The sequence below is a fragment of the Cuculus canorus genome, chromosome 7 (assembly GCF_017976375.1).
Source record: "Cuculus canorus isolate bCucCan1 chromosome 7, bCucCan1.pri, whole genome shotgun sequence".
Lineage (NCBI taxonomy): Eukaryota > Metazoa > Chordata > Aves > Cuculiformes > Cuculidae > Cuculus > Cuculus canorus.
Genome location: NC_071407.1, coordinates 17,254,400 through 17,278,671, shown reverse-complemented (window position 1 = coordinate 17,278,671; position 24,272 = coordinate 17,254,400). Strand labels below are relative to the sequence as shown.

Genomic DNA, 24,272 nt, shown 5'->3' with positions numbered 1-24,272 from the left:
ATGCATAAATATTAAATTCCACACATTCCTGCAAGATGATAAGTATTATTCATATTATACAGATGGGGACACTAAAGCAATATGAGTTTACTTGGGCTATTTTCCCAACATCAGAAAGAAAAAGTAGCTACAGTGGCCAGATCAGTACTCAACAATACTCAGTATTGAGTGCTTCTTTTCTGTGCTCAGTCTGAACTACATATCACTTGCCTAAACCCTGCAGTATAATATATAAAGGAACATTTTGTCTTTAATCATAGTTCTCTATAGCAATATTTTCAAACAATTTATTTAACAAATTACATTAAAAAAAACCCCTTCAGATATGATTTATTTTTAAAAAATAGCCAAAAGGTTTTTCCTTGGGCTTTGCTCCAAAATTCACCCTTCAAGCTAGGACTAAAGAAAAGAATGCACACTCACACACGTGCAAACAGAAATTCTAAAAGAAAATTAGAAACGCATGAAAAGAAGGACTGAGAGTGTTTTCTTAACTGCAGTGTGGTTTCAGTACAGTGAAATTTTCATTGACGTACTAAAGGGTAGCAATATTTCTTGTGAAGGAACACATAGATAATTGCTTATCTGCAATTAATTTCTCCCTTCCATTAGACCAGTTATCATTCTACACGAGTAGAGCCCGTGGAAACAGGGTAGCAACTGCCATCAAGGGCAGCTCAGCTCTCTATAAATCACAATTCCATTTTAATGTGAACAAGGTGATTCTGCCCTATCAGCAGAGCTTTTATGGAAAGACGGTTTCAGATAAGACAGCTGTTATTTTAGTAAAAGCCTGATTTTGAGACTATTTTATTGCAATTGCTAGATAAATAATCAAAACCAGTACAATTTCTATCCTGATTCAAAATAATGAATATATAGGAGACAAAACTTGAATTTCAGAAATTGTTTTTCAATTATTAACTCTAGACTGGAGGTTTCTTACCAAGCCTTCTGATCTATGAATGTTGCAGGGGCTTTGTAACTATATTAAAGATTTAATGTCTCTTTACGTGATGTGAAGTCTGTTTTGCCGATAAATGCCAGCAGTCACAAAGGCGATTCTGAAAGCCTAATGAACACACAGAAAGACTTTCTGACATTTCAATAAGGAAAAAAAAAATAGATAAAATGAATAACTGTCTAAAAAGACTAATAAGCTGAAACAGTTTTGGAGTTGACATCAGCTGCTTGACTTTCAAATCATTAGTAAAGTCATCTCCGAATTAGTCTTTAGAAGAGATACAAAGGGTTTTGGAGTAAACTTAAAAAAAACCCCTATATATGATTTTCAAGTATCTCTAAGATAGAACATTTCTGGTAGGAATAATTAATTATAAATATGGAGTAACTGCATTATGACTTATTTTGGCTATACATGTTTTAGTCTGACAAATTTCATATTTCAGTAGACTAACTCTGGATATAGATCAGATTAAATGAAGCCTTCTATGCCTCAGTTGTATTCCCATTGTATAACTTGGCAAAAATTGATACTAAAAATAGAGCTACACCATTATTTCATGACAGTTTTTTAAAAGTTAGAGACTGCATTAGAATAGAGGTCTTCAAAACACTGGGGGAATAACCCTTGTTTACTTCATATTACAGTTCAGGTACAATGGAAATCAAAAAACCCATCGATGCTAGTAAGTGAATAAAATTAACAAATTTAATAAAACTGAATACTACACCATAATTTTCTGTTAATTCTCCCTAAAAAGCAGAAGATGGAAAATATATATCTATTAATGGATTAATCTATGAGAATATGAGAGTAAAGAATAGTACATAAAAATATTAAAGTGGCAAGTCATAAACACTGACATTCCACATCAAATCATACAGCCATAATCTCAGAATTAAAATTCCTCAAATGCACAGTAAAGTCTTAACACATTTTATCATTATAAGTGTATTAGTTTTCTGAATGAAACTACATGGCCTGACCACGATGGAATATTGTCATAAGCATCTAATCAATAAAGACTGATTTATCAAAGCTCATTAGATGTATCTATCTTTGTATAATCCCATTAGCTGTTCAGGTTCACCTGATTAATCCTTAACAGTATTTTATTTCTAGGCTTGTTTCTCCTGACAGACATTTTCAAGGAAGCTTTACCAAAGGTATTTCTCCTATCACCTCATAATTGTGCCGTTAGTTCAAATACCAAATTATTATTGTACTTGGGGATTCACTTCCTGTGCAAACCAACAAATGAGCTGACTTACCCATGCTCTGTCATCACTTTAAAGAAGCAGCCAGGACAAGGAGTTATTCATGTAATAAATTATAAAATCTGTATTGTCCTTAGTGCCCGTGCCTAAACCACCAGTCTACAGGGTCAATTTAACACTCAGTTCCTTCACAGGCAATCTGCCATAGTACACATCTCACCAAATCCAAGAACGAACACAATAATTTGTTTAGGTAATCAACCACAACTGTTTAAGCCATAAGGTATTTTAAATGTTTTTTTTTTAATTTTTCTTTTAATAACTGAAAAAATCTGGGTGCCAACACAGTGGGAAATAATATTAGAAAATATGTAGTTAGAAAGTATGCCAGTATTTTTTCTTTTCTTAATGTTAAGATACTTTATGTTGAGTGATTCAAATTACCCCCTATGTAAAAGGTTTAACTCAAAATCTCGTAGTGTTTTCCAATGAAGTTTGAAAAAAATGTTCCTTTGCACAGATATATAATACACATACACATCAAGACATCTGATGATTAAAAGGATAGGGGATATAGGGAGGGAATTGCATAAAGTTGCCAAGAATTTTGATGCCTTTTTCCAATAGGCTGCTTTTCTTTTAGGACTTGATTCTGCTATTCAGTGCTACTATAATTTGTCTTTTGTGCTACAGAAAACATGTATTCTTACTATAACCAAATAAGGCTATTTTATGTTACCCATTTACTGCACATACACACAAAGTTTAAAGCCCACAGCCATTTTATTTCTTTTGCTTCTCTAGATAATCTTAAAGGATATGTCTGTAGATGAAAGATTATTAGCTCAAGACTAAGATTACTCTTTAAAAATTTAATGCTTGAAATAAGCAGATTCTACTTTCAAATGCTATACAATCTTAGCATCAAAATATGAGATTTTTACATGTGTATAATACACAACCTTCTTGAAATTGGTCATGTCACCGTAAAAGTACATTTTGAGGAAACTGACATCTGTTTCAAAGCACCAGCCTGGGCATTACCCAATTCTTCCAAGACTACTTGAGAAGAGACGTTATAAACCTTATAAAAAACCCCAAGCACATCTAAGTTAGTTGTAGCTTTCCAATAAAAACTCAAGTTGTTGGAATTACTAACATGTAAAGGCTGCAGAACAGACTGAAGTTTTGTATAATATTGGCATACACAATTCGACTGAAAGTTTGCTCATCCTGGAAGTGGACATTTAGGTACTGCTTTTTACAGTCTAATGCTGGGATGTTAAATTTCATGTGATGAAGTCTAAAGATAAATGAGTTATATAAGCTTTTATATTATTCTTATGAATTAAGTAGAGTTTAAGTAGAGTTCTTTGGAGAACTAATATCCTAGAAAAAGAGGTAATACACATAAATTTGTATGATTGTTAACAAAGCAGTGTTTAGACAGGGAAAAGGAAGCACATTGACAAGATGAGTAGTAAGTGATTAAATTTAAAGGAGATTTGAAAGTGAGAGTGCCATTCTTAAGGCTAAATCAATTTTCAGTCTTTGCTGGGCAGCTTGTGAACTATGTCTTATGAGGAGCGAGGTTGGAAGCCTTGCTCCCAAGTCGCATAACAGAGGCGATTTCATCCCGATCACTCATGCATTTTGCGATCCCTCATTTCTCTTGCAGATGGATGGCTTCCAAATAGAAAGCATAATTTGGACAATGTTCAGGAAATGAAGGCAGTTTTGGTTATACAACACAGGGTTTAAAAGAGCCTGGCACCTCATGTGTCTTTTTCAAATTCAGTTCTTCAATGATGTTTTTCTCATTAAAAGTTATTGAACTGAATTAGATTCCAACATGTATTTAAACTGTTAGTTTACTGAATCTGGCAAAAATAAAACTGAACCCACTTTATAAATGAGACATGATAGGAATATTCAGATATTCCAGTGTGCAACCAACTACTTTTTTTTTTTTTTTTGCCAGCCTTGATTAGCATTGCTAGCGCACATGAATTCTGGACATGTAACAGAGAGCTTTGATTTACCCACTATTTTGACATCTGATACTATAAAAAAATAGCTCAAGAATAAGCATCTGACAGTTAATATGTTGAAGGATCCATCTTTTCCATCAATGATGGCAGACTCCATGCTGTAATTTTACATTTAAAACTAATCCACTTTTTACATCAAATTCCTTTGTAGTTCTGTTAATATATTGACTTTTGCTGTAACTGTGCTTGTGTATGTGCTGTTTTTCATAGCAACATAGTTATACTACCAACAGCATTTGATTGGTACATAATTTCAACATAATTTCTTTGATGCTTAGGGACATAAAAGATGCATGTGGTTTTGCCACATCATCTTTCTCTTCAGAAGTGCTAACAATAGAATGAAAAATAATGAGCATATTGCTCTAAGCAGTAGGTTTAAGAAAAGGAAACAAATCCATTACTTGCTGAAGTTATTCTGAGAGGTCATGAATAGTATTTCACACCAAACAGTAATTCACTGCCATTCTAATGGAGCGTTACACTAACAAAATAATTGAAAAGGAAAATAAAGTGAGAAAAATCTTTTAGCACTGTAATGGTACCCAAGTTTTAGGCTGGTAGACACTTTACTGAAATCTATAAAAGGTAAGTAAATAATTCTGCAAAGTCAGGCTGGCTGATGAGGTGTTGAAAATGTGAGAGTATGGGAATACTGGTGGTTAATCTTAATGGTTATACAGACATGAGTATGTATGACCAGGCCTTTCCATGAAAGAAGCCAGACAATCAGACTGCAAAAAGGGTAATCACTATTTTGCTCTTTGCTCGTGAAATTAAAAACAAAAAAGACATGAACTTTGCAATATCTGTTATAGCCTTCTACCCCAAAAGGAACATTATTAATTTTACTATAAATTCGAAACTTACATATTTTACAACCAAAGTGTAAAGTTCCAGTACTAAATATTTAAAGAAAAAAAAAATTGCCTCATTCCACTGTCACATCAGTGCACAGTTTCACAGCTAGTCCTGAACAACTCAATTTTGTGTAACCTTAAATACAACAGAACGTTAGTAAAGTGTTCTTTCTTTTATAATAAAACCAAAATAAACTTCAGGTTCTGTTTTATATGCCAGTTGAGATTCTTTGCAGTAATTCCTTCCACATCTGCTCTGCAGCTTTTAGGTTTATGAAAGCAGTATCTCCCGATTTCCTTTCATCAAAATACCCATATGCTGTGTTTTATAGACATGTTGGTACACTTTAGCACTGAGGCACTAATTACAACATGCTAAGACTAAGAAAATAAATACAGGTGGTTATGAGGCATCTAAAACTGAAAATCCCAAACAACTCAGCCAAAAATTTGTCCAAGTGTGATAGCATAACAATGTAACTACACCTGAAATTATCACAAAATTTGTAAAACCAAAATTAGGGCAGGTAAAAAAAAAAAAAAAAGTAATAAAACTAAACAAGCACCACCAGATTCTAAACTAATGACCAAAGATGACATGCAGAAAAGCTGCCACCCAGATTATGACAGTAAAACTGATGCTAAAACCCCAAATTGTTAGGAGAAGGGGCTGGTATGGTAAGGGCCTGATAAACTATTTGTCCAAAATATAAATTTGTAGGATTTCTGAAGATAATACAGTGTTGGTTTCTCATCCCAATATCAAGTTTGTAAGTTGCTAGTATGTTGTAAATATCATTGGTTTTCAGGTGAACAGTCTATCAATGGGAGCATTCGAGGGGACAGAGAGCATGAGATGGACGATCTCCAAATCACATTAATCTACACTACATGCAGGATTAGGAGAGCTCTGCATTGTCCTGACTAATCTGTAGTACTGCATTCCCTTTTTTGTGTGCTGTCATCACACACCCTTCCATTCCCTCAAGGTACAAGCACAGCAGCCATCCTCACCTCCCTGTCTGACAGAGGACAGTCGAAGCACAGCTGAGAAAATGAAGGCAACCACTGTTCTTTACAGAAAACTGTATTTAAGCAAGGTATCATCTACATAAAAATTAGAGGGCCTAAAAATATCCATTAATCTCAAGAGAAATAGGTTGTAATTTTAAAACGTGTAGCATAATCCTTCATTATTCTGTCTAGAAGTTCTTCATGCACTAAGACCTTTTCAGTGGGAGAAATGAAATGTGAATAACGCTTTTTCAGCAATTACCTACATGGAATGTATTTGTAAGTGTGCATACCAAAGAGGAAATCTGTCTTCTCACAAAAATTGATCAGTACAGCCTGCAAGTAAATGTTTTCAATCCTGAAATGAAGCTCTATGTATCCAATAAAAAGAAACAAAAGGCAAATTAGAAAACCATGGTATAAAATATCTGTGGACATCACAACCTTGGAAAGACCAGAGAGTCCTCTGGAAAATATAAAAGTGATGAATCAAATTGGCAAGTATATTCCTCTTGAGGAAAACAGTATGTAAGTTTATTGATCAAAACTCTGACATCCAGAGAGCTACAGGCTAACATAAAGTAGCATCCATTAGGTCAAACCCAAGAATTCCAAGTTTCAATAAAGGCATATCGAAGAAAAGAAATTGTGGGTTTAACACTAGTTTTCCTACTTTCTTCCATGCTAACTGCAGGATATGAGCTGTAATCTGAAGCAAGCAACACTGTCAAGGGTATTCTTACATAATCAGCAGAGAACAAACTGTTCCTTCTCTTCCTCAAATCTGTACCCAATCACACAGACAGAGCTCATTGGGACAATTTTGCTACAGAGTACTTGCCAGTGAGAGAACAAAGATTTTTTTCCCCCACACTTTTCTTTTCCCCTTTCTCCCCCCCACTTTCTAATTCAACATAAAATAGAGGACACTTTTGTCTAAAGTTAGGTTACGATGATTTACAATAGACATTTACATTAAAATTTACAAATTTTTCTGATGCAGAAGATGTGGTTGATCTGTAAATTTTAGTTTACATAGCTTCAAAATATTTTTTCACTCATTCCTCCCTTCTTTGAAAACACAACATAGCCTAACTGTGCTGCTAATATCATAAATTGAAATTAACCACCTTTATGACAGATTAAGAACCAACCAGCTGCAAGGGAAATACAGCTACGTGGTTCTGGCAGTAAAGCAGAATTGTGAGATGAATTGCACAAGCAAGTCAGGCTTCTGGGGTAGGAAAGGCTACCTCACTATTTGTAGTCCTCCCATTGGAGATCTCCAATTGTGCTGTTTCTTTATCACTCTCCATTTTCAATAATGAAAATAATGTTTTGCCATATGGCAAGAGTAAAGAATCTCGGCTAAGTGTTTTGGTATTAACTTCCTACATACATTACTACAAATAGTAAAACATAGGGCCTTATTCATACTGTATAAAGATGATGCTCAATGAAGAAACTTTGGTTGGCATGAAATATTTCTGGTAAAGTGAAAAAAAACAACCAATCGTGATGACTTTTTAAAAGCATACAGCATTTGCCTTCACTTCCTGATCAAAACTCAATAGTGACTGAACAGTTTTTTATAGTAATATAAAGGAATATTTGCTTCAATAAATAAAACACAAATGGGAAATTAGAACGTAAATATTAATATCTGATTCACAGTGCACTTCATGTGAAACAAAATGGATTTGCCACATAGCTTTTCCAAGTAATATTAAAATGGTTTTTCTCTCCTTTAATGTTGTTTAGCTTCCCAAACCGTCCAGTATTCATATTAAATAGAACATCTACCAATGCCAGCTAACACCAGCAAAAAAACCTCCAGCCAACCTTCCAGTGGAAAAGAAGCTGACACATTTTTTCTAGCTCACTCTAGTAAATGTGATTTAAATCTTTCTAAGATTTCCCTCCCTTAAATTAAGTGGAAGTAGGAACAACGATTCCCAGGTCTCCCAGGCTCCAAGCGTGGCGTGTCTCTGCTCAAAGGCTTGCACAGCGTCCCCACTGAATCGGCCAGTCAGACTGAAGAGCAGCCAGCACAGCTGGCCCTGTCCATACCCCTGTGCTGTGGTGACCAGAGCAACACAGTGACTGGGAAACCCTGGCACTGGAAATATTTGGCATCACGGCCCTGGAGATGAGGTGCTAGAAGGTGTGCAGGGCCTCCCTGCCTCAGCACTTGCACCAGTAACCGACCGGGGAACTATGCAGGGGTCTCACCCCAGCCCCAAAATAAAAACCAGAGTGGAACACAAAATACCTGTGTAAATCCCCCAGTCAAACCAGGGGAAAGCAGAGGGCAATAGTAATCACCTGCCAACCAACTGCTCAGACACCATATGTGCTCTATTTCTGTGCAAAATTAGAAGTATTGGCCTAAATTCATCCTAACTCAGCACAGAATACCCCAAAGAATTTAATGGCAAGAATTTACTTATCCCCTTCGTTTCTCTTTTTTTTTTTAAAAAAAAAAATAATTCTTAGGACATATGTTAGATATACAGACCATCTTGTACCCAGCAACACCATTATTGACGAGATGTCCGATTGTGTTACAACATCCCTTCCCCATTCACCAGCGTTTACATGAAGAAGTCAGGCCCACTCTCCCCTTACTTTTCCTGCTGAGTGTTTTGGAGCAACATAAATATTACAGAATTCAGAGACAGCAGTGCCAAGTCCCCCTGTACCCTCTAGAATGTTTTGCTCCAAGAAGGGATGCAGAATGCACTTTTAAACATCAAAGAGTTAGAGATTATTCAGGGGTCTGCTAAGCAGCATTCTATACAGTCACTTAAGTGCTTTGGCAGCATGTGGACTCCTGCTTACATTTAGATAAGTACGTTGTGTACATCACACTGTATTGAAACTTTTATTGCCTAAAAAGGTGGATTTGGATCTTTAAGGGGTTAGTTTAATCTTACCCATGAATGAATAAATTAAGAAAGACAGCCCCACCTACTGACAAAACAGTCACAGTACAGAGTAAAGCAACCGCATGCTCAAAAACATTCAAAACACGAGTTTACTTTCCACCTCTTCCACAGAGACTCCAGAATCACTATATACCAGCAGAGCAAAAACTCAAACCTCTCATTTTCCCTTTGCTCATTACCTAAACTCAGATAACAAAGTAGTTTCTCATTGTCCTTTCTAGAATTCAGGGCTACTTGAGGGGGTAACATAGGAACTTCATTCAGTACTGTCAGAAAATAAAAGTTCAATATAAATCTAATAGAAGAATCAAAAGAATCAGCTGAAACCTGTTTGAATGGTTCACCTCCAAATCCTATCTTATGTACCTCTTCCCATTCTAAGGACTGTAAGAATGCTTTAGCAAGCTAGTAACGAGCAGTGCGAATTACCTCCTAATCCTGCAACTTCAGTGACGTTTGTTTTCCAAATCATAATGGGAATGGCTTGTCCTTTGATTTTTTTTCCTTTTTTTTTTTTGTTTCAAGAATTCTGGTATTTAGTAATAGCCCTCATCTCTTTATGTGCTATCTCATTACCCATTTGTAAATAGGGAAGACTTTAATGCCGTCTATGCAAAAAGCTTTTTCCCCTTCCCTTAAAGCTTAAATATCTATATATCATATATTTGTTCCAAAAAGACCTACCAAACTGCCAAGTTGTAAAGCTTCTCCACAAAATTCTTTCACAATTAGTCTTCTCCTGGCTATGTCTGGCACAGTAAGCTCCCTTGGAAGTACTTCACTTTTTCTTTACTTTAGAGGCTGAGAACAGATGGTGTCAAGTCATCCTACAATGAGTTAATTTCTGAGCACATAAGGCAAAAAAGAGGGTGCTGGATAGACTGGTTAACACTGTTAGTAATTCTCCACTATGTAACCTGTCTTCCCTCATCTAATTTTCCCTCTATAATGCCAAGTCAAGTCACACCCAGAAATACTCATTACATGCACAAAGCTCTCAAGTAGGCTAATACCCTTGTCCAGTTCTGTTATCTTCTGCTCTCACAAAAGCAGACAGCACTGCAGGAGGAAACACTGTTATAAGGATAATAAAATTAATACAATCTTTTTGTAGTATTTAGCAATGGTGGTGGTCTTGCAAATGAGGGGGATTTTCTGCTTTTTTCTCTTCGGTGAAAACAATTTTAATTATTAAAACACTAGGTAATGGGAAGCTCTGGAATGAACTAAATAACACCTTGCCATAGAAGGGACAAAACCCAAAACAACAAACAAAAAACCCACAAAACCAAATTGCCACTCAGACATTGGAAATTTTAACTTTACTAATCCGTTAATGCCACAGTGTTTCCAGTTCAGAAAATGCTGTTTGGAAGCTGATGTGGCTTCTTTTGGTCCCTAGCTTGTTGCAAGGCATAAAATGTGATGCAGCATGCTAACAGTAGCAGAATTTCAGGCAGGTGTTCATAATTAACGGGAACTGTTAAACAAGTTCTTTCATAAAGCTTTTGCAATCACTACATTCAATTATGTTCTACTAATCAGTGCAAAACCAGAGATTCATTCTTCAAGTTCATTTTATTAGCAACAATGAATATAAATCTCTTATGAAAATATTCGTAACATTTCAATATATAAGAATTGTCTATAAAAATATACTACTACATAACAAAGCCAGTAACTTCTACAAAACGTATCATTCAACATATATTTAACAATATATAGCACATAGTAAAAATCCTTTAATTAAATGCTGAGGGTATTTTTACCACCTTTTTGTCAAACAATTACATAACATAGGAAATTACTCATTCTGATATACAGAAGTGTTATCACCATAGAAGTTTATGTACGTTCCACCCTGAAGTTACCTGTATCTGCAGGAACATAAAGCCACAAATTTTCTTTGGATGGATAGGCAGTTACGACTGCAAAAACTTTCTGCTGGTAACTGCAACATCCGCTGAAGTCAGTGTCGCACATCTGCTGTCAACACTGCCAACCCTGAATCCACGCAGCGACAGAGATCATGCTTCTACTGTCCTTGTGGGACTGATGCCACAGATGAGCCTCCCATGGTTACCATGGTTAGAGAACTGGAAAACAGACTCTTGCTAGTTAACTGCTGCTAGTTAGCAAGGAAATAACTTTAAGAGGCTGCCTCTCTAGAAAGAAACTAACTTTCAGCTCTTGAGCAAAAGCTCAAGGAAGAGAAAATACTGCAGGGGTGGGAAGTGTTTACACTAACTGATGATCAAGGGTAGTTTTATCCATTTTGTCATTACCAATTACAGGAAGAGCCACCTTAGAACATTTTCTTGGAACTGGGAAAGAGCCTAGTTTCAGGAGAAAAATGACACACTGAACTAGTTTATTTCACCAATGTCATTACACTGAAGTTACTTCATGCCTGGTGTTAGACAAATGCAGGAAATAAATTTTAATTATGTAAACAGCCCTTGCCTACACAATGAGCTTGTCAAATTCTTAGTGCAGATGTATTTAGAGAGCTTTCAGATCATACTTTGACAACCAACTTCACCTGAAAGAAACTGGCTGCTGCACAGTGACAGTAGGTAGCTTTTTCAGCCATCACCTTTACAATAGAACAGTCAGGTACATAAGGCTTTAAGGCTATCAAGTCTCACTGAAGACAACAGATGATTACAGTGTTTTGCATAGTAAAGAACACAAGAAACATGCTTTGATGCATCAGTAACAACTAAATGCTTTTACCCTGTGTTTATGTGCAAAGCAACCAATAATTAATTATTACTCCTGCTATTTAGGTTCCACTGAAATCAGTATGTTGAACATGTTGAAATTCAAGAGAAAATTAACTTTATAACATAGCATTTGCAATGCAACAATATACAAAGGAAGGACTTCCTATTAGAAAAGTACATTTATGAAACTTAGAAATACTGTAAAGATCATGAGAGAACACTACAGGCAATGAACATTAATAATAATATATTTCTGACTCAAAGCTTAGAAAAATAATATTTGACCCTGAGAAACTTACTGTATTAAAAATTTCAAAACTAAAAAATTTTCTAAAATAAAAATCTATCCAAAGAAAGAAAAAATCCCCAAAACCCAGGAAAAAAGGCAAAATCAGAATCTGAAAGAATCAAGGCTCAGCCAGTTTAATTTCAGATTCTCAAACTGTTAAGCTTTGGAAGAAAAAAAAAAGTTTAAACATTTTAACAGGAAATGTAAATACTTTCCGTTTTAAATTTCCCAAACATTTTAGGGTATCTATACTTCTGCACAATTCATTTTCTTCAAGGCTTCCAACTAAAATTTAGTTTTCAACCTGTATTTGATAGGAAGAAAAATTTAAAAATTGAGGTGGTCAAAAAACCTTAAAGCTTAAATGTCTTCTATTCTCCAAATTATCTGGAAAAACAAGTTATAGAAGCTAGCTTGTCATGCTTTATGCTTAGAGAGGCCCTAATCAAGCCCTTCCTTCTCACATCAGTTAAACAATTCTCTAAAATATGGATCAAAATCAAAATAATGTTCAGGAAATACTATGTTCTGCAACACAGGCTTTTGTTTAGATTAGTATTTTAACAACTTAAATATTTAGGAAGGTTTAGAAACAGCAAAAGGAAATAAGTAGATGGGGCCATAATGAAACTCTATAGGTTTAGGCAAAGAAAAAAAAAAAATCATCCGGAGGTGTTGGCACTACATGTATGGTAATAGAAAAGTTTCTGCAAGAACTCGAGTGAAAAATTATCAAACACTCTACCAGCTTGTTGATTTCAGGTCAACCTATTTTTTGCACTTACTAATGTGTTAAGGGCAAGAAAACAGTCCTTTCTTCAGTAGTCTGTTCTTCTCTGCTAAGTGTAAACAAGATTTATTGAAATCATGTGACCTAAAGATTTTTCAATATAAACTTCCAAGTTATTTTTATTCTGTACTGACAAGGCAGCATTCATAGACTGTAATTTAAAATATTATCCAATTCCCCTTCCTCATGTTTTCACACTGTCATCAAGTCCAGGCTGCTCTGACTTTGCCCTCTCCAACAACCTTACAAAACAGTTACGAAGCTGGATCAGCTCCCCAGGCCAGCTTGCCACATAACCACATAAGCGCGAGCACCAAGCCAACGGGAGGGACCAGGACTGACAACCCAAGTTTATACCAGCCTGAACTGCTCTGGAACCAACCACAGCTTTGTAAATGTTTACTGTGTGTGCATTTGAATTGACATTAAGTGAAGCAGTAAAAAATGCAGTCCATCTTCCCTCCCTCCCCTGAAAGCTGTTGCTACATGGCAGCGACGGCTGAGCAGCAGAAGAAATAATCCCAGTTTACAATTTCGAGTGTTAAGTGAAATGGGTGCCAAACTGGAATCTTATTATCATGTCAGGCTTCAAAGAGAAGTGAAAGCAGTCTCATACTATGCCTGACCTTGTCAGCAGTAGCTGAACTTGAGCCTTTGGGAGAAGGAGAATGAGCAGCTATAAGCAGGAAATGCTTCTGTCACTCAAGTGGAATCTGCTCACGTCCATACACATATATGGATTCAGTGTGCTGGTTTATGTATAGAATCTTGCACAGAGATGGCTCCTAACATCCAGATGCATCCCAAAGTGCTACACACATTCCAGTCCTTTGAGACTCCAGTCCCCTAGATCTGCTCTGCCAAGATGCAATACTTATTGGCAAAAGAAAATATATGTGACTAGGCATCTGCAAATCAAATTAAGAAACCTTCTGCCACCTTCAGTAATTTTGAGGCAAAACCCAAAAATTATCAAGCCTACACAACCCAGCATTCTCCTTCAGAAAAATAATGGAGTGGGTAAATAACAGAAAGCCACCTCATGATACAAAGAATGAAATAAAGCTCCAAGGTAAAATCATCATTAAGCACTACTAAGACAAGATCCAAAGTACGTAAGACTCTATTTGTGACAATTCCTTGCCTGATGCTAAAGCTATATTCCTCCTCAAACCTGAAGGAAACCAAGTTCAATAATACCAGCCTTTTTTCTTAGCATTTGTTGCTATCAAGATAGAAGTCTATGAAAGTGACATGATGTGTAGGAGAAGTGACTAAGTGCAGAATTTAAAAGGCCAGCCTGAGAAATGTGTGGATGCCTCCATGTGGTAAATTGTGTGTGCATAGCTCCACTATCCCACCAAGCTCTCCTCAAACCCATTCTGTAGAATCTCTACCATGATCTTGGCCAACCTGCCATTTCTATGGAACTGCAATTACTCTGCATTCTTGTAAATTCTTAGGAAACAGAAGGATTTACTGTAAAGCATTTGCCTAACTGTATGAAGGCCAAGAAAACGTAGTCTCCGAAAGAACTTTCGTACAAAAAAGGGTCATAAGCAGCATTTAAAATAATCTATATTAAATACCTAAAAAAATATATTTTTTTTTGCATAGAATAAAGAAAAGTGCAGCTACAGCATAGCATTCCATACCACAAGAAATGGCTAATTTACAAGTGGTATACTATTAACTGTTGTCTTTCATTACTGAGACTGCAGCAACTAAAGACACGTTTACAGGGAAAATCACATTAAGACAAAGGAATTCAGTTGTTTCATTATGTCTGTGAAGCAAGTGCAAACATTTAAAAAAATTTAGAAGAAAGCAAAGCAGACAGATAATTTTTACAAGTGAATTTTCTCCAGCTATTACTTTGAAAGATGAAATACCCTTTGTTCTTCTAGAATTCCACTTAAATCCCCATTTGGCATCTGTTTTGTAAGGGAAAAAATTGCTTCTAAATGCATAAACTTTTATGTGTTCTATAAAAGTTGGATGTTCACCGAGTATAACTTTTCATTCCCTTCTAACTATTTTGTACTGCAGTCTCTCTGGCAATCAAGCAAAGAACAGCATTAAATAAGCCTGGGAGACTGATTTCCACCGCTCAGAAGAACAGAGAAAGGGTCTAAGAAGTGAAGAATCAAAAATCTTAGGAAAATCCCAAACTACTGTCCACTTTTGACAGGAAGCAAGCAACTTTTAAATATCTTCCTAGTTCTCATATTTGCATGCCTAAATATGAGAAAGAAAAGCATATACCTAACCACCTGTTATAATACTCTTAATTTTGTTTTTTCAAAAAAATCAACTCATTTTATTGAATATAACTTGCTACTACGATTTGGTAAATGAGATCTTTAAAATAAATAAAAATAAATATTTTATATATATATTTCAAGATTGCTTGTTTCTGTAATGAATTAGTGTCTGTATTGTTAGATTTCATTTTGTTTGGCTTTTTTCAAGCTTTGTCGCCACTTACGAATGGCAGTTCCAGAACTACTAGCCACCACACAAAGGGCACCACCCACAGTCCACCAAGTAGGTAGATGATTGAGAAAAATAATTTGTAAAATAAAAGCAAACACCACATCCATCGTTTTCATTATGGCTACAGGTCCTGCTTTCTCTATCTGTAATGCTTTTGTGAGGAATATCTGACCCCCTAACCCTAGCAAGCCTATCAGTATTAGAAGAACCCTATCTTTACCACAGTAAGGCAAACGCCATTCATTCATAACAAACAAGGCTATAACACATCCAATTAAACCAATGACTGCATAATACCAAATTGACAAAAAATAATGCACAGATTTTCCCACCTTTCTTAATATAACAAAAGTCAAAGCTGCAGATACTGTGCTTGTAATTGCTGCTATAGTTCCTTTAAGGTGATCCGTGTAACTTCCTTCGATCCCTGAAACGTGTGACCCAAACAGAAATGGTGGTCTGGCGATAAGAACCACTCCAGTGATTGCGAAGAGGGTAAACACAAAGTCCCAAACACTGTATTTTTCTTTGAGAAAGATCCATGCCAGCAACGATGTAAAAACAGGACTGCTAAAAGTTATAACGGTGGCATCAGCTAGTGGCATGACTTGGAAAGCATAGTAGAGAAGAATCATTGCACTAGAGCCAAGGAATCCTCGGAAGAAAAGAAAAATTCTTTTACCTTTTGGTCCCAAAAACCCTGTTCTGAAAAAAAAGAAATATCACATTAATGTCACTGACTTGCTTGTTTCATGACCAACATCCAAACATATTTACATGTACACGCCCCTCTAGATCATACACACCCTTCTAAATGAGGAACTTGTCTCAAACAACAAATTACTTTAACGGTCTTATTACAGACTCATTAATTCCCATCACCACTCCCAATCACATTCAGAGTCCAGAACTTGTTCTTCTAGCTATAATTTTTTTGCTTGCAAAATAACCCAAGTGTATCTGCAAATTACCTTCTGTTTTTTAAGAACAGCACTTCATGGAAGATCAATAGAAACCTCTACAACTTGGGGAGTCAAAGATTTTCAGTTTTCTGAACTGAATTAAGAAACTATCTACTAATCTAAAACAATGCAATTATGCAAGAAGTCTGAATTAAAATAATACTGCAAGCTGATTTAAGTGAGTGACAATTATAGACCTACTTTTAAGAAATATAATATTAAAATTTAAACACTTGGTACTTACTTGTAGTATATTAAACCAGGAAGAACGAATGCCATTTGGAAAACACATCGAAATGCACTCACTTCCACTGAATGTACATCTTCTATTTTTTTAAGAAATAAAGAGGCCACTGAGAAAAGGAAGGCAGACAGTACAGTATAAAATAGACCAAGTCCTGGACAGGCAGTTTTCTTCTTTGTTCCTGCAACAGATAAACTCCAGTTAATAATCATCTATTAGAAGATTTCTCTAGTCAGGCAGCAATAAATACTGCAGTGCTCCATACATCTGTAGCTCTTCTAGCAGCAGAGGCCAGGGAAGGAAAATAAATGCAAATAATACCTGTATTTACCAGACCTACCTTGAAAGTATGTTTCACTGATCACTATGGCTCTTCTTTTTTTTCTTAAAACAAGAGGTAAGAGATGAACTCTAACACCTTACATAACAAAACTTCTCACAGTCCCACATAAGTTAGTGGGCTTTACTTTTTAGACGCATCAGATTAGTTTGGGCAATTCACTACAGGACTAGTTTTATGATTCTGACCAACACCCAAGGACCAATAAATAAATGGTCCACGGTCATATTCTGAAACACTGAAACTTATTACCTGGGGAACCATCTTATTACTGCATAAATTAATTCAGGCTCCTAAGCAATAATTTAATTATGTTTCTCACAAACACACACATACGTAAAAATTGTGTACAGAATCTCACTTTCGTTACACTTCATGTTTATTTTGCAGCTAAGTCACCCTAAGTTTAACCTAGGCCTAGAGAAGTTTCATAAAATATTTTTATCTTGCTGTAGGAATCCAAGTATTTTCTTCAAATAACCATCAAATATACATTTTCAAGCAGAAGAAATTTAAGCGACTGATTTTAAAGCATCATAGGCTTGCTTAAAGTACTGATATCTGTCATAGTTCCATGAATACCTTTGTTTCATCTTAGTTTATACTTATTCATCAAACTTCCTCTTCGTGAAGTATTTTCCCAAGTCTAATAGTTTCTATTCAAGCGTCCCCATTGCCTGCAGCTGTCTTCAAGGATACTCTTCCTCATTTCACTCATCATCCCCACCCTCAACTACTAAAAAATAAAAAATAATAAAAAAAAAAAAAAAAGAAAGCAAACTGCTGCTGACCCCACATCATCTCCAAAGAAACCAGGTTTTTTTCTTCTTGCTTTGCTGCAGAAAAGGAGCAGTCTTTCCACTGAACATAGAGGTGAGCACCATGGAAAAGAAAATCCATCTAAAAAAATTAGAGTGGGATGTTACCTCACTATCTCCTTTATCTCTGTCTGCATAAAACATTAGGAGCTACCTTCTCTTCCACAACACCCTCTAAAGATAAGAGTGATAACTCCATGTCCCTCAGGCAGTGTTTCGATAAGAGGGTGCCTCATCTCACATTAGTGCGGGAGCCTGCAAACCTTACGGAGCCTCTAAAACATAATAAGCAGGGCACAGCTGTGAGTTGCTTAGCAACTAGATATGCTTTTGAGGGAGTTATTTTGTTTTGGTTTGGGTGTGTGGGTTTCTTTAAAATCAACAGAACTTGTCACAAACCGTTTTGATCCTCCTTGAGATCAGCACTCAAGGCTGAGAATCGGCTTCTTACTACCTAAGAACTGAGACTGTAGGCTGATAGTGTGTATCGCACTGGGTCTGGCTTTAACAACAGCTCAAGAGACCCAGGCATCATAACTGCAACCAGAATTTCAAGTAGGTAGGAGGCCTGCTTCTCAAGAAATCCAGCCACGCTACAGCTGAAAATGAAGAACAGCTTCCACTGGAAATTTATCTATTTAGCAACAGCCTCTTATGAAAAATTAACTATAAAAACTACCACAAAACACACAGTAGACTGGGACATCTACCAACTATGAAACAGAGTGGATTTGAAAAACCTTCACGAGCTACATCGTGTCCTAATCCACACAGTCATGCATCAGAACTACAAAATCAACAACGTCTCTTGATATTAAAGCAAGAGGGATCAGACTGGCCTGTAATTGACGTGAGAAATCCAAACCTAGCCTGGTTTATGGATGAACATGGCACAAACAGAACTATTAACTTTTTTTTCAGGCATGATAGCTTGTCTGATTACTACAGAACAAAGCCAATCTAAATAATGGAAGTATTGAAATGGAAAAGCAATCAAATTAAAGCAAAGCAGGCTGAAAGGATCTTATAACCAGAACTAAGCTTTGGATTTGAGGGAACAAAGAAAAACCAGAAGGAACTGATTTTTACAAGCCACCCAATGTACCAAGCCTATCAGAAAGAGCCTTGTAATACTAGAATTTAAACCATCAACATCTCATATTGCCAAAGCATGTACTTAGTGCAACGAGAAAGTGTTTTATTTCCTTTTAAAAATAAAATGGTGCAAGTTCTTCCACCAAAAACAAGAATTGCAGGTCTGAAGAGTACTTACTTCAAATACTTTCTATGTAGAAGTTAGGTTAAGACAACATTCCCACCCCACAAAATATTAACCCTCCAAAGACTAGCCCAGTGCCATCAAAATACTCAAGCACTCATAATTTTTAGAAAAAGTGTAGGGGCCTGAAAATTTAAAAAAAAAAAAAAAATGAGTAGTACTGAAGTCCTCTTTTCTAAGTGGCTACAGATCTGGAATTTGGTTTTCCAATTTTGTTCCCTGGCCACCTCCACAAGGGCTTTCAAACAATTTTTCACTCCTGTTTTAAGTCCTTGTCAAATTCCTACTATACACCATTTTCTGTGTAAATTGTTTTTGTTTGCATTTCAATCACAGAATTATAGAATGGTTTGGGTTGGAAAGGACCTTCAAGCCCATCCAGTTCCAACCCCTCTGCCATGGGCAGGGACATCTCCCACTACACTAGACTGCTCAAGGCCCCACCCAACCTGGCCTTGAATGCTTTCACGGAGGGAGCATCCACAACTTCCCTGGGCAACCTGTGCCAGTGCCACACCACCCTCATCATGAGGAATTTCTTTCTAATGTCTAATCTACATCTTCCCTCTTCCAATTTCAAGCCATTCCCCTCTCGTCCTATCACTATATGGCCTTGCAAAAAGTTTCTCCCCTTTCTTGTACATCCCCTTCAGGTGCTGCTACAAGGTCTTCTCTGATCCTTCTCTTCTCCAGAATGAAGAACCCCAGCTCTCTCAGTCTGTCCTCATAGCAGAGGTGCTCCATACCTCTGATAATTTTTGTGGTCCTCCTCTGGACCCACTCCAACAGGAGACAGGTCCGTGTCTTTCCTGTGCTAAGGGCTCCAGAGCTGGATGCAGTACTCCAGGTAGGCTCATGAGAGCAGAGTAGAAGGGGTGAATCACCTCCTTTGACCAGCTGGCCACGATTCTTTTGATGAAGCCCAGGATATAGTTAGCCTGCTGGGCTGTGAGCGCACACTGCCAGCTCATGTCAATCTTTCTCATCAACAAGCACCCCCAAGTCCTTCTCCGCAGGGCTGCTCTCAATCACATTGACACCCCAGCCTGTACTGAAATCACAGATTGCCCCAACCCAGATGTAGGACCTTGCACTTGGCCTTGTTGGACTTCATAAGGTTCACACAGGCCCACTCCTCCAGATTGTCCAGATCCCTCTGGATGACCTCTCAGTCTTCTGGTGTGACAACACCACCACTCACCTTGGTGTCATCTGCACACTTGCTGAGAGTGCACTCAAGCCTACTGTCTATATTATCAATGAAAATATTAAACAGCACTAGTCCCAGTACGGACCACTGAGGGACACCCCTTGCCATAATCTCCATCCAGACATCAAACCGTTGATCACTACTCTCTGCATATGACCAGCCAACCAACTCCTTACCCACTGAGCAGTGAACCCATCAAATCTGTATCTCCACATCAATGTCATGCATACTTGCAAAATTCATACAATAAAGAAAATTACACCTTTCATATCCATGCATGTTGAGAAGAAAAGCACAGGGAGAATATTTGCTATAGGGAAAGTGAGAAAATGATTCTCTCGGACTTTCAGGAATGTTAGAAGAGGGTGATCAGTTCTTCTTCTCACCATAAGAAGCAAAAGAACAGCTCTCTCACAGACTTCAGGAAAGTGCCTGGAGCACAACAGCCTGTGCATGAACTAACCGTCATCATGTAGATAAGGTCTAGCCATGATTCATAAAGTTCAGCCATCGACTCAATTAACATTTTGCTAGACGGACTACCACATTTTAAATTTTTTTTGTGAATAAATAGAAGTTTCCAAGTATTGTTCTTTTCCCAAAAGCTTTGCCTCTGAAGTGATGCTAATGTGAATTTCACCAGTGAAGTCTGCTAAATCCTTTGGCTTCTCCACAGCTCACTAGCTAACAGACTGCAGTTTTATCCACTTTCTGCTGGAAAGTCAATTACAGTCCATATTTAATTAGAAACTTTTCCGTGCAGTTACACGTGCTGAAGTTCTTCAAATAACAACTTCAAAAGTTGTTTTCAGGTGGCATTTATGCTTTTAAAGGAAGCCACGTGAAACTGACCAAAAACATTGCGTATTTTGCAGCAAGTTTATGGCTTTAACGGTTCAAAATGACCAAAAAGCAAAGTATGGATTAAGAGAGAATAAAGAGCACGCTGACCCTGAAGGAAGACAAGAATTAGCGAGGGAGTCACAGCCGCCAGGACAGGGACTTACAGAGCGGCACTCGCGCCCCTTCCCGGCACATTCACAGTGCCCGAGTTCACGCTGCCAGAGGGCACCCGGCTTTACCCAAACCGCCGGGTGTTCGGTAGCGGCGGCTCCGTTTCCCGAGGGATCGCGGTGCCGCAGCTCCCCCAGCGCCGCCCGGGACGGGAGCGAGCGGCCCCGAGCCCTGCGCTCCTGCCGCTCCGCCGGGGACCGGCTCCTCCGGCAGCGCGGGGGCGGGCGAGGCCGAGGCCGAACGCGCTGGCAGCGGGCGGCGTGACCGGCTCCGCGCTCAGCTACCGCGCCGGGCGCCGCTCGGGCTCCTCTCGCACCGCAGCCCCGGTGTCTCTCGGGGGGCTCTGGCCCCGCAGTCCGGGGGGGCTCTCGAGGAGCTCTCGCCCCGCAACCCGAGCGCCGCTCCGGGAGCTCTGGCCCCGCAGCCCGGGGGGCTCTCACCGCTCGGGGGAGGGTGTCTCGCCCAGCAGCCCCGGTGTCTCTTGGGGGGGCTCTCGCCCCGCAGCCCGGCGCCGCTCGGAGGGCTCTTCACCCCTTGTGCAGCGTGGCCGGCACAGGCGCCTCCGGGACTGCTCCCCTCGCTCCGCCCCGCCGGCGATGTCACCCCGAGAGCGGGCAGCGCAGCCCCTCTGCCCGATCCTCACCCGCTGCCCCCCAGCAGCGCAGCCGGGAACAGCCCGAGCAGCAGCCGCGGGGCTCCTCGGCGCCCGCACCGTCCTCCCGCCGCAGCGGCGCCTCCGGCTCCTCCACGGCCGGAACGGCGGCGGCCTCGCCGCTCTGGCACAGCACCATGAGGACTCCGCGATGCTACCAGCTACTCCCGACCCGCCGGGCACCTGCCCTGCTGCGCATGCGGCGCCGCCGCCCCGCCCCCCGCAGCGCCGCGCAGCTCGGGTCGGGGCCCCGCCTGGCACCCCCGGGGCCCCGCCTGGTACCCCAGGGCTCCGCCTGGCACCCCAGGGGCCCCGCCTGGCACCCCCGGGGCCCCGCCTGGCACCCCGGGGCTCGGTGAGGTCCCTCCCGCGCCTCCGCGACAGCCCCGCCGTGTTCGCGCATCCCGCGGTGCGGAGCGAGGGCGCCTCGGGAGGGGGAGCTCTGACCCCGCTCTCGGCCCGCGCCCCGCCAGGGGAATTGGAAAACCACCGTGGGAAGTTGTTTTAGGGGCGTCGTGGCGTCGTCTGAGCGCCTGAAATAAAATGATGTGGCTCGGAGCGTACACGAGACCGATGGCTCCGAGCGGGGTCTGCGCCGGGATGATGGCGCTTTGATTACAGCTTCTCCTTATTCCGTGTGTCAGTCTGACATCCCGCTGGTCCGATCTCCGCACCGCTTTAAAGATCTCGGGCCATTAACACTTAATTGCCGTGTCAGCACCTCCATTTGTCCCTGCCCACGGCAGGGGGGGGGTTGGAACTACTGACCTTTAAGGTCCCTTCCAACCCAACTGTTCTATCATTCTATGACCTCTCGGTGCAGAAGCGGCTCCCTGCACCGCCGCGATCCTGGAGGTCGAACTGGAGATGGGAACCCGGGGGTCGATTTCATAGAATCACCAGGTTGGAAAAGACCTCTTGGATCATCGAGTCCAACCATTCCTATCTACCACTAAACCACGTCCCTGAGCGCCTCATCTACCCGTCTTTTAAATACCTCCAGGGGTGGGGACTCCACCCCCTCCCCGGGCAGCCTCTGCCAGGGCCCTTTCCGCAAAAGGTTTTTTTCCTGATGTCCAGCCTGACTCTCCCCTGGCGCAGCTTGAGGCCATTCCCCATTGTCCTGTTCCCTTTTCCCACTTTTCATCACTCTGTGCATATGAAAAGCCTTACAGATTATTAGCTGGACACAAAAATCTTTGAAGCGCCTTCTCTTGGTGCGTTTCCCTTAAAAAACCGAATGCTGCCGATGACTTTCGGTGAGGGAATCGGAGAGGCGAGCTGGTGCGAAAGAAATAGAGTGGCTCCTTTTCCTTACCCATCAAAGAGTACACAGGAAAAGGAGCAGAATAAATTTCAAATGCTAAAATTCTTCCCTTTTGAGCAAGCTGAGCTGTTATCAATAATTAAAACAGGGAGGAATTTCTATTATGAGATTTATGTTCACATTAAGTTTTTACCTAGAAAAATTAGTCAATGTTTATTTATTTATTCTTAACAATAGGAAATGTAGTCTACAGGTTCAGAAAAGGAGAGTACTATATGGTAAATACAAGATATTTCACACAAACTATTCCAAACTTTCCCTCAAGCTATCTCATAAAAGGTATTTCAAGCTTTCCTTGATCCTGATTTAGCACATTTTGTAGCAGCAGAGGCTGTAAGTATTTCGTTATCTTGGTGCTAGCATTTGATTAATGTGACCAGAATTATTTCACAAACTATTCTTTACTAAAAACCACATGTGCTACATCAATTATTTTGAAAGAGAAAATAAATCAGTTAGAAAGTTTGTGTTGAAATCAGGATGCTTTCTGAAGATTTGCACGATCCGAACTCCTCTTGCTGTAAACCAAGACTAGATAGAAATTACCTTTATTACAGCTTCTATCAGCATAGTCCTCTACAAACCCTATATTGAAAGCTTTACTAAGTCTTTCCTCTGTGGAGATGTGATGGCAGCAGTGTGTCCCACAAAAGGAAGAATCAAGCCAGCAAAATTTTCTAGTCAGGCGCCCTTAATTAAGAAGTTACTTTTGCCCAATGTGCTTCCCCATCCTTCAGAGTTTGGTTTAATAGAGAGAGGGAGGTGGAAATACACCTGGCACCCACTGCTTTCCCAAGAAACTTAGACTTCTCTGTACTCCAAGGCAGCTTTACAGGTCACTGCCAGCATGAAGTTAGCATCATCCTTCCCCAGAGAAGTTTTGGTGGAAGACAACTGTGGAGATTCTGCCTCTCGGAATCAGTGCCGGGGACCAGTCCCACCCATCTCCGGGAGGAAGACCTGGCATGTCCCCTGGCCAGCGAGCATGAGGCAGGCGTGCAGAGCCTACACACCCACAGAACGGCCTGTCTCCACAGTCACTGAGTTACCTCCATAGCTAGCAACAGCAAA

General features: G+C 39.5%; 1 protein-coding gene across 1 annotated transcript; it reads right to left on the bottom strand.

Annotated features, from left to right (window-relative positions):
• Window positions 1-10,631: 10,631 nt before the first annotated feature.
• On the bottom strand, window positions 10,632-22,049 carry SLC35G1 (solute carrier family 35 member G1). The gene is made up of 3 exons (XM_054072094.1): window positions 21,866-22,049; window positions 16,562-16,742; window positions 10,632-16,060 (listed from the first exon to the last, which is right to left on the bottom strand). Exons 1-3 carry the CDS (start codon window positions 22,011-22,013, stop codon window positions 15,301-15,303), a joined length of 1,089 nt encoding a protein of 362 aa, XP_053928069.1. The 5' UTR covers window positions 22,014-22,049; the 3' UTR covers window positions 10,632-15,300.
• Between the last annotated feature and the right edge of the window lie 2,223 nt (window positions 22,050-24,272).

Bases quoted from the DNA above. Each gene is read 5' to 3' on its own strand.
- SLC35G1 (XM_054072094.1), bottom strand. From the start codon at position 22,013: ATGGTGCTGTGCCAGAGCGGCGAGGCCGCCGCCGTTCCGGCCGTGGAG. The intron at 16,743-21,865 runs GTGAGGATCGGG...TATCTGTTGCAG, and splicing joins GCGCTGCTGGGGGGCAGCGG to GAACAAAGAAGAAAACTGCC. The intron at 16,061-16,561 runs GTAAGTACCAAG...CTTTTTTTTCAG, and splicing joins CCTGGTTTAATATACTACAA to AACAGGGTTTTTGGGACCAA.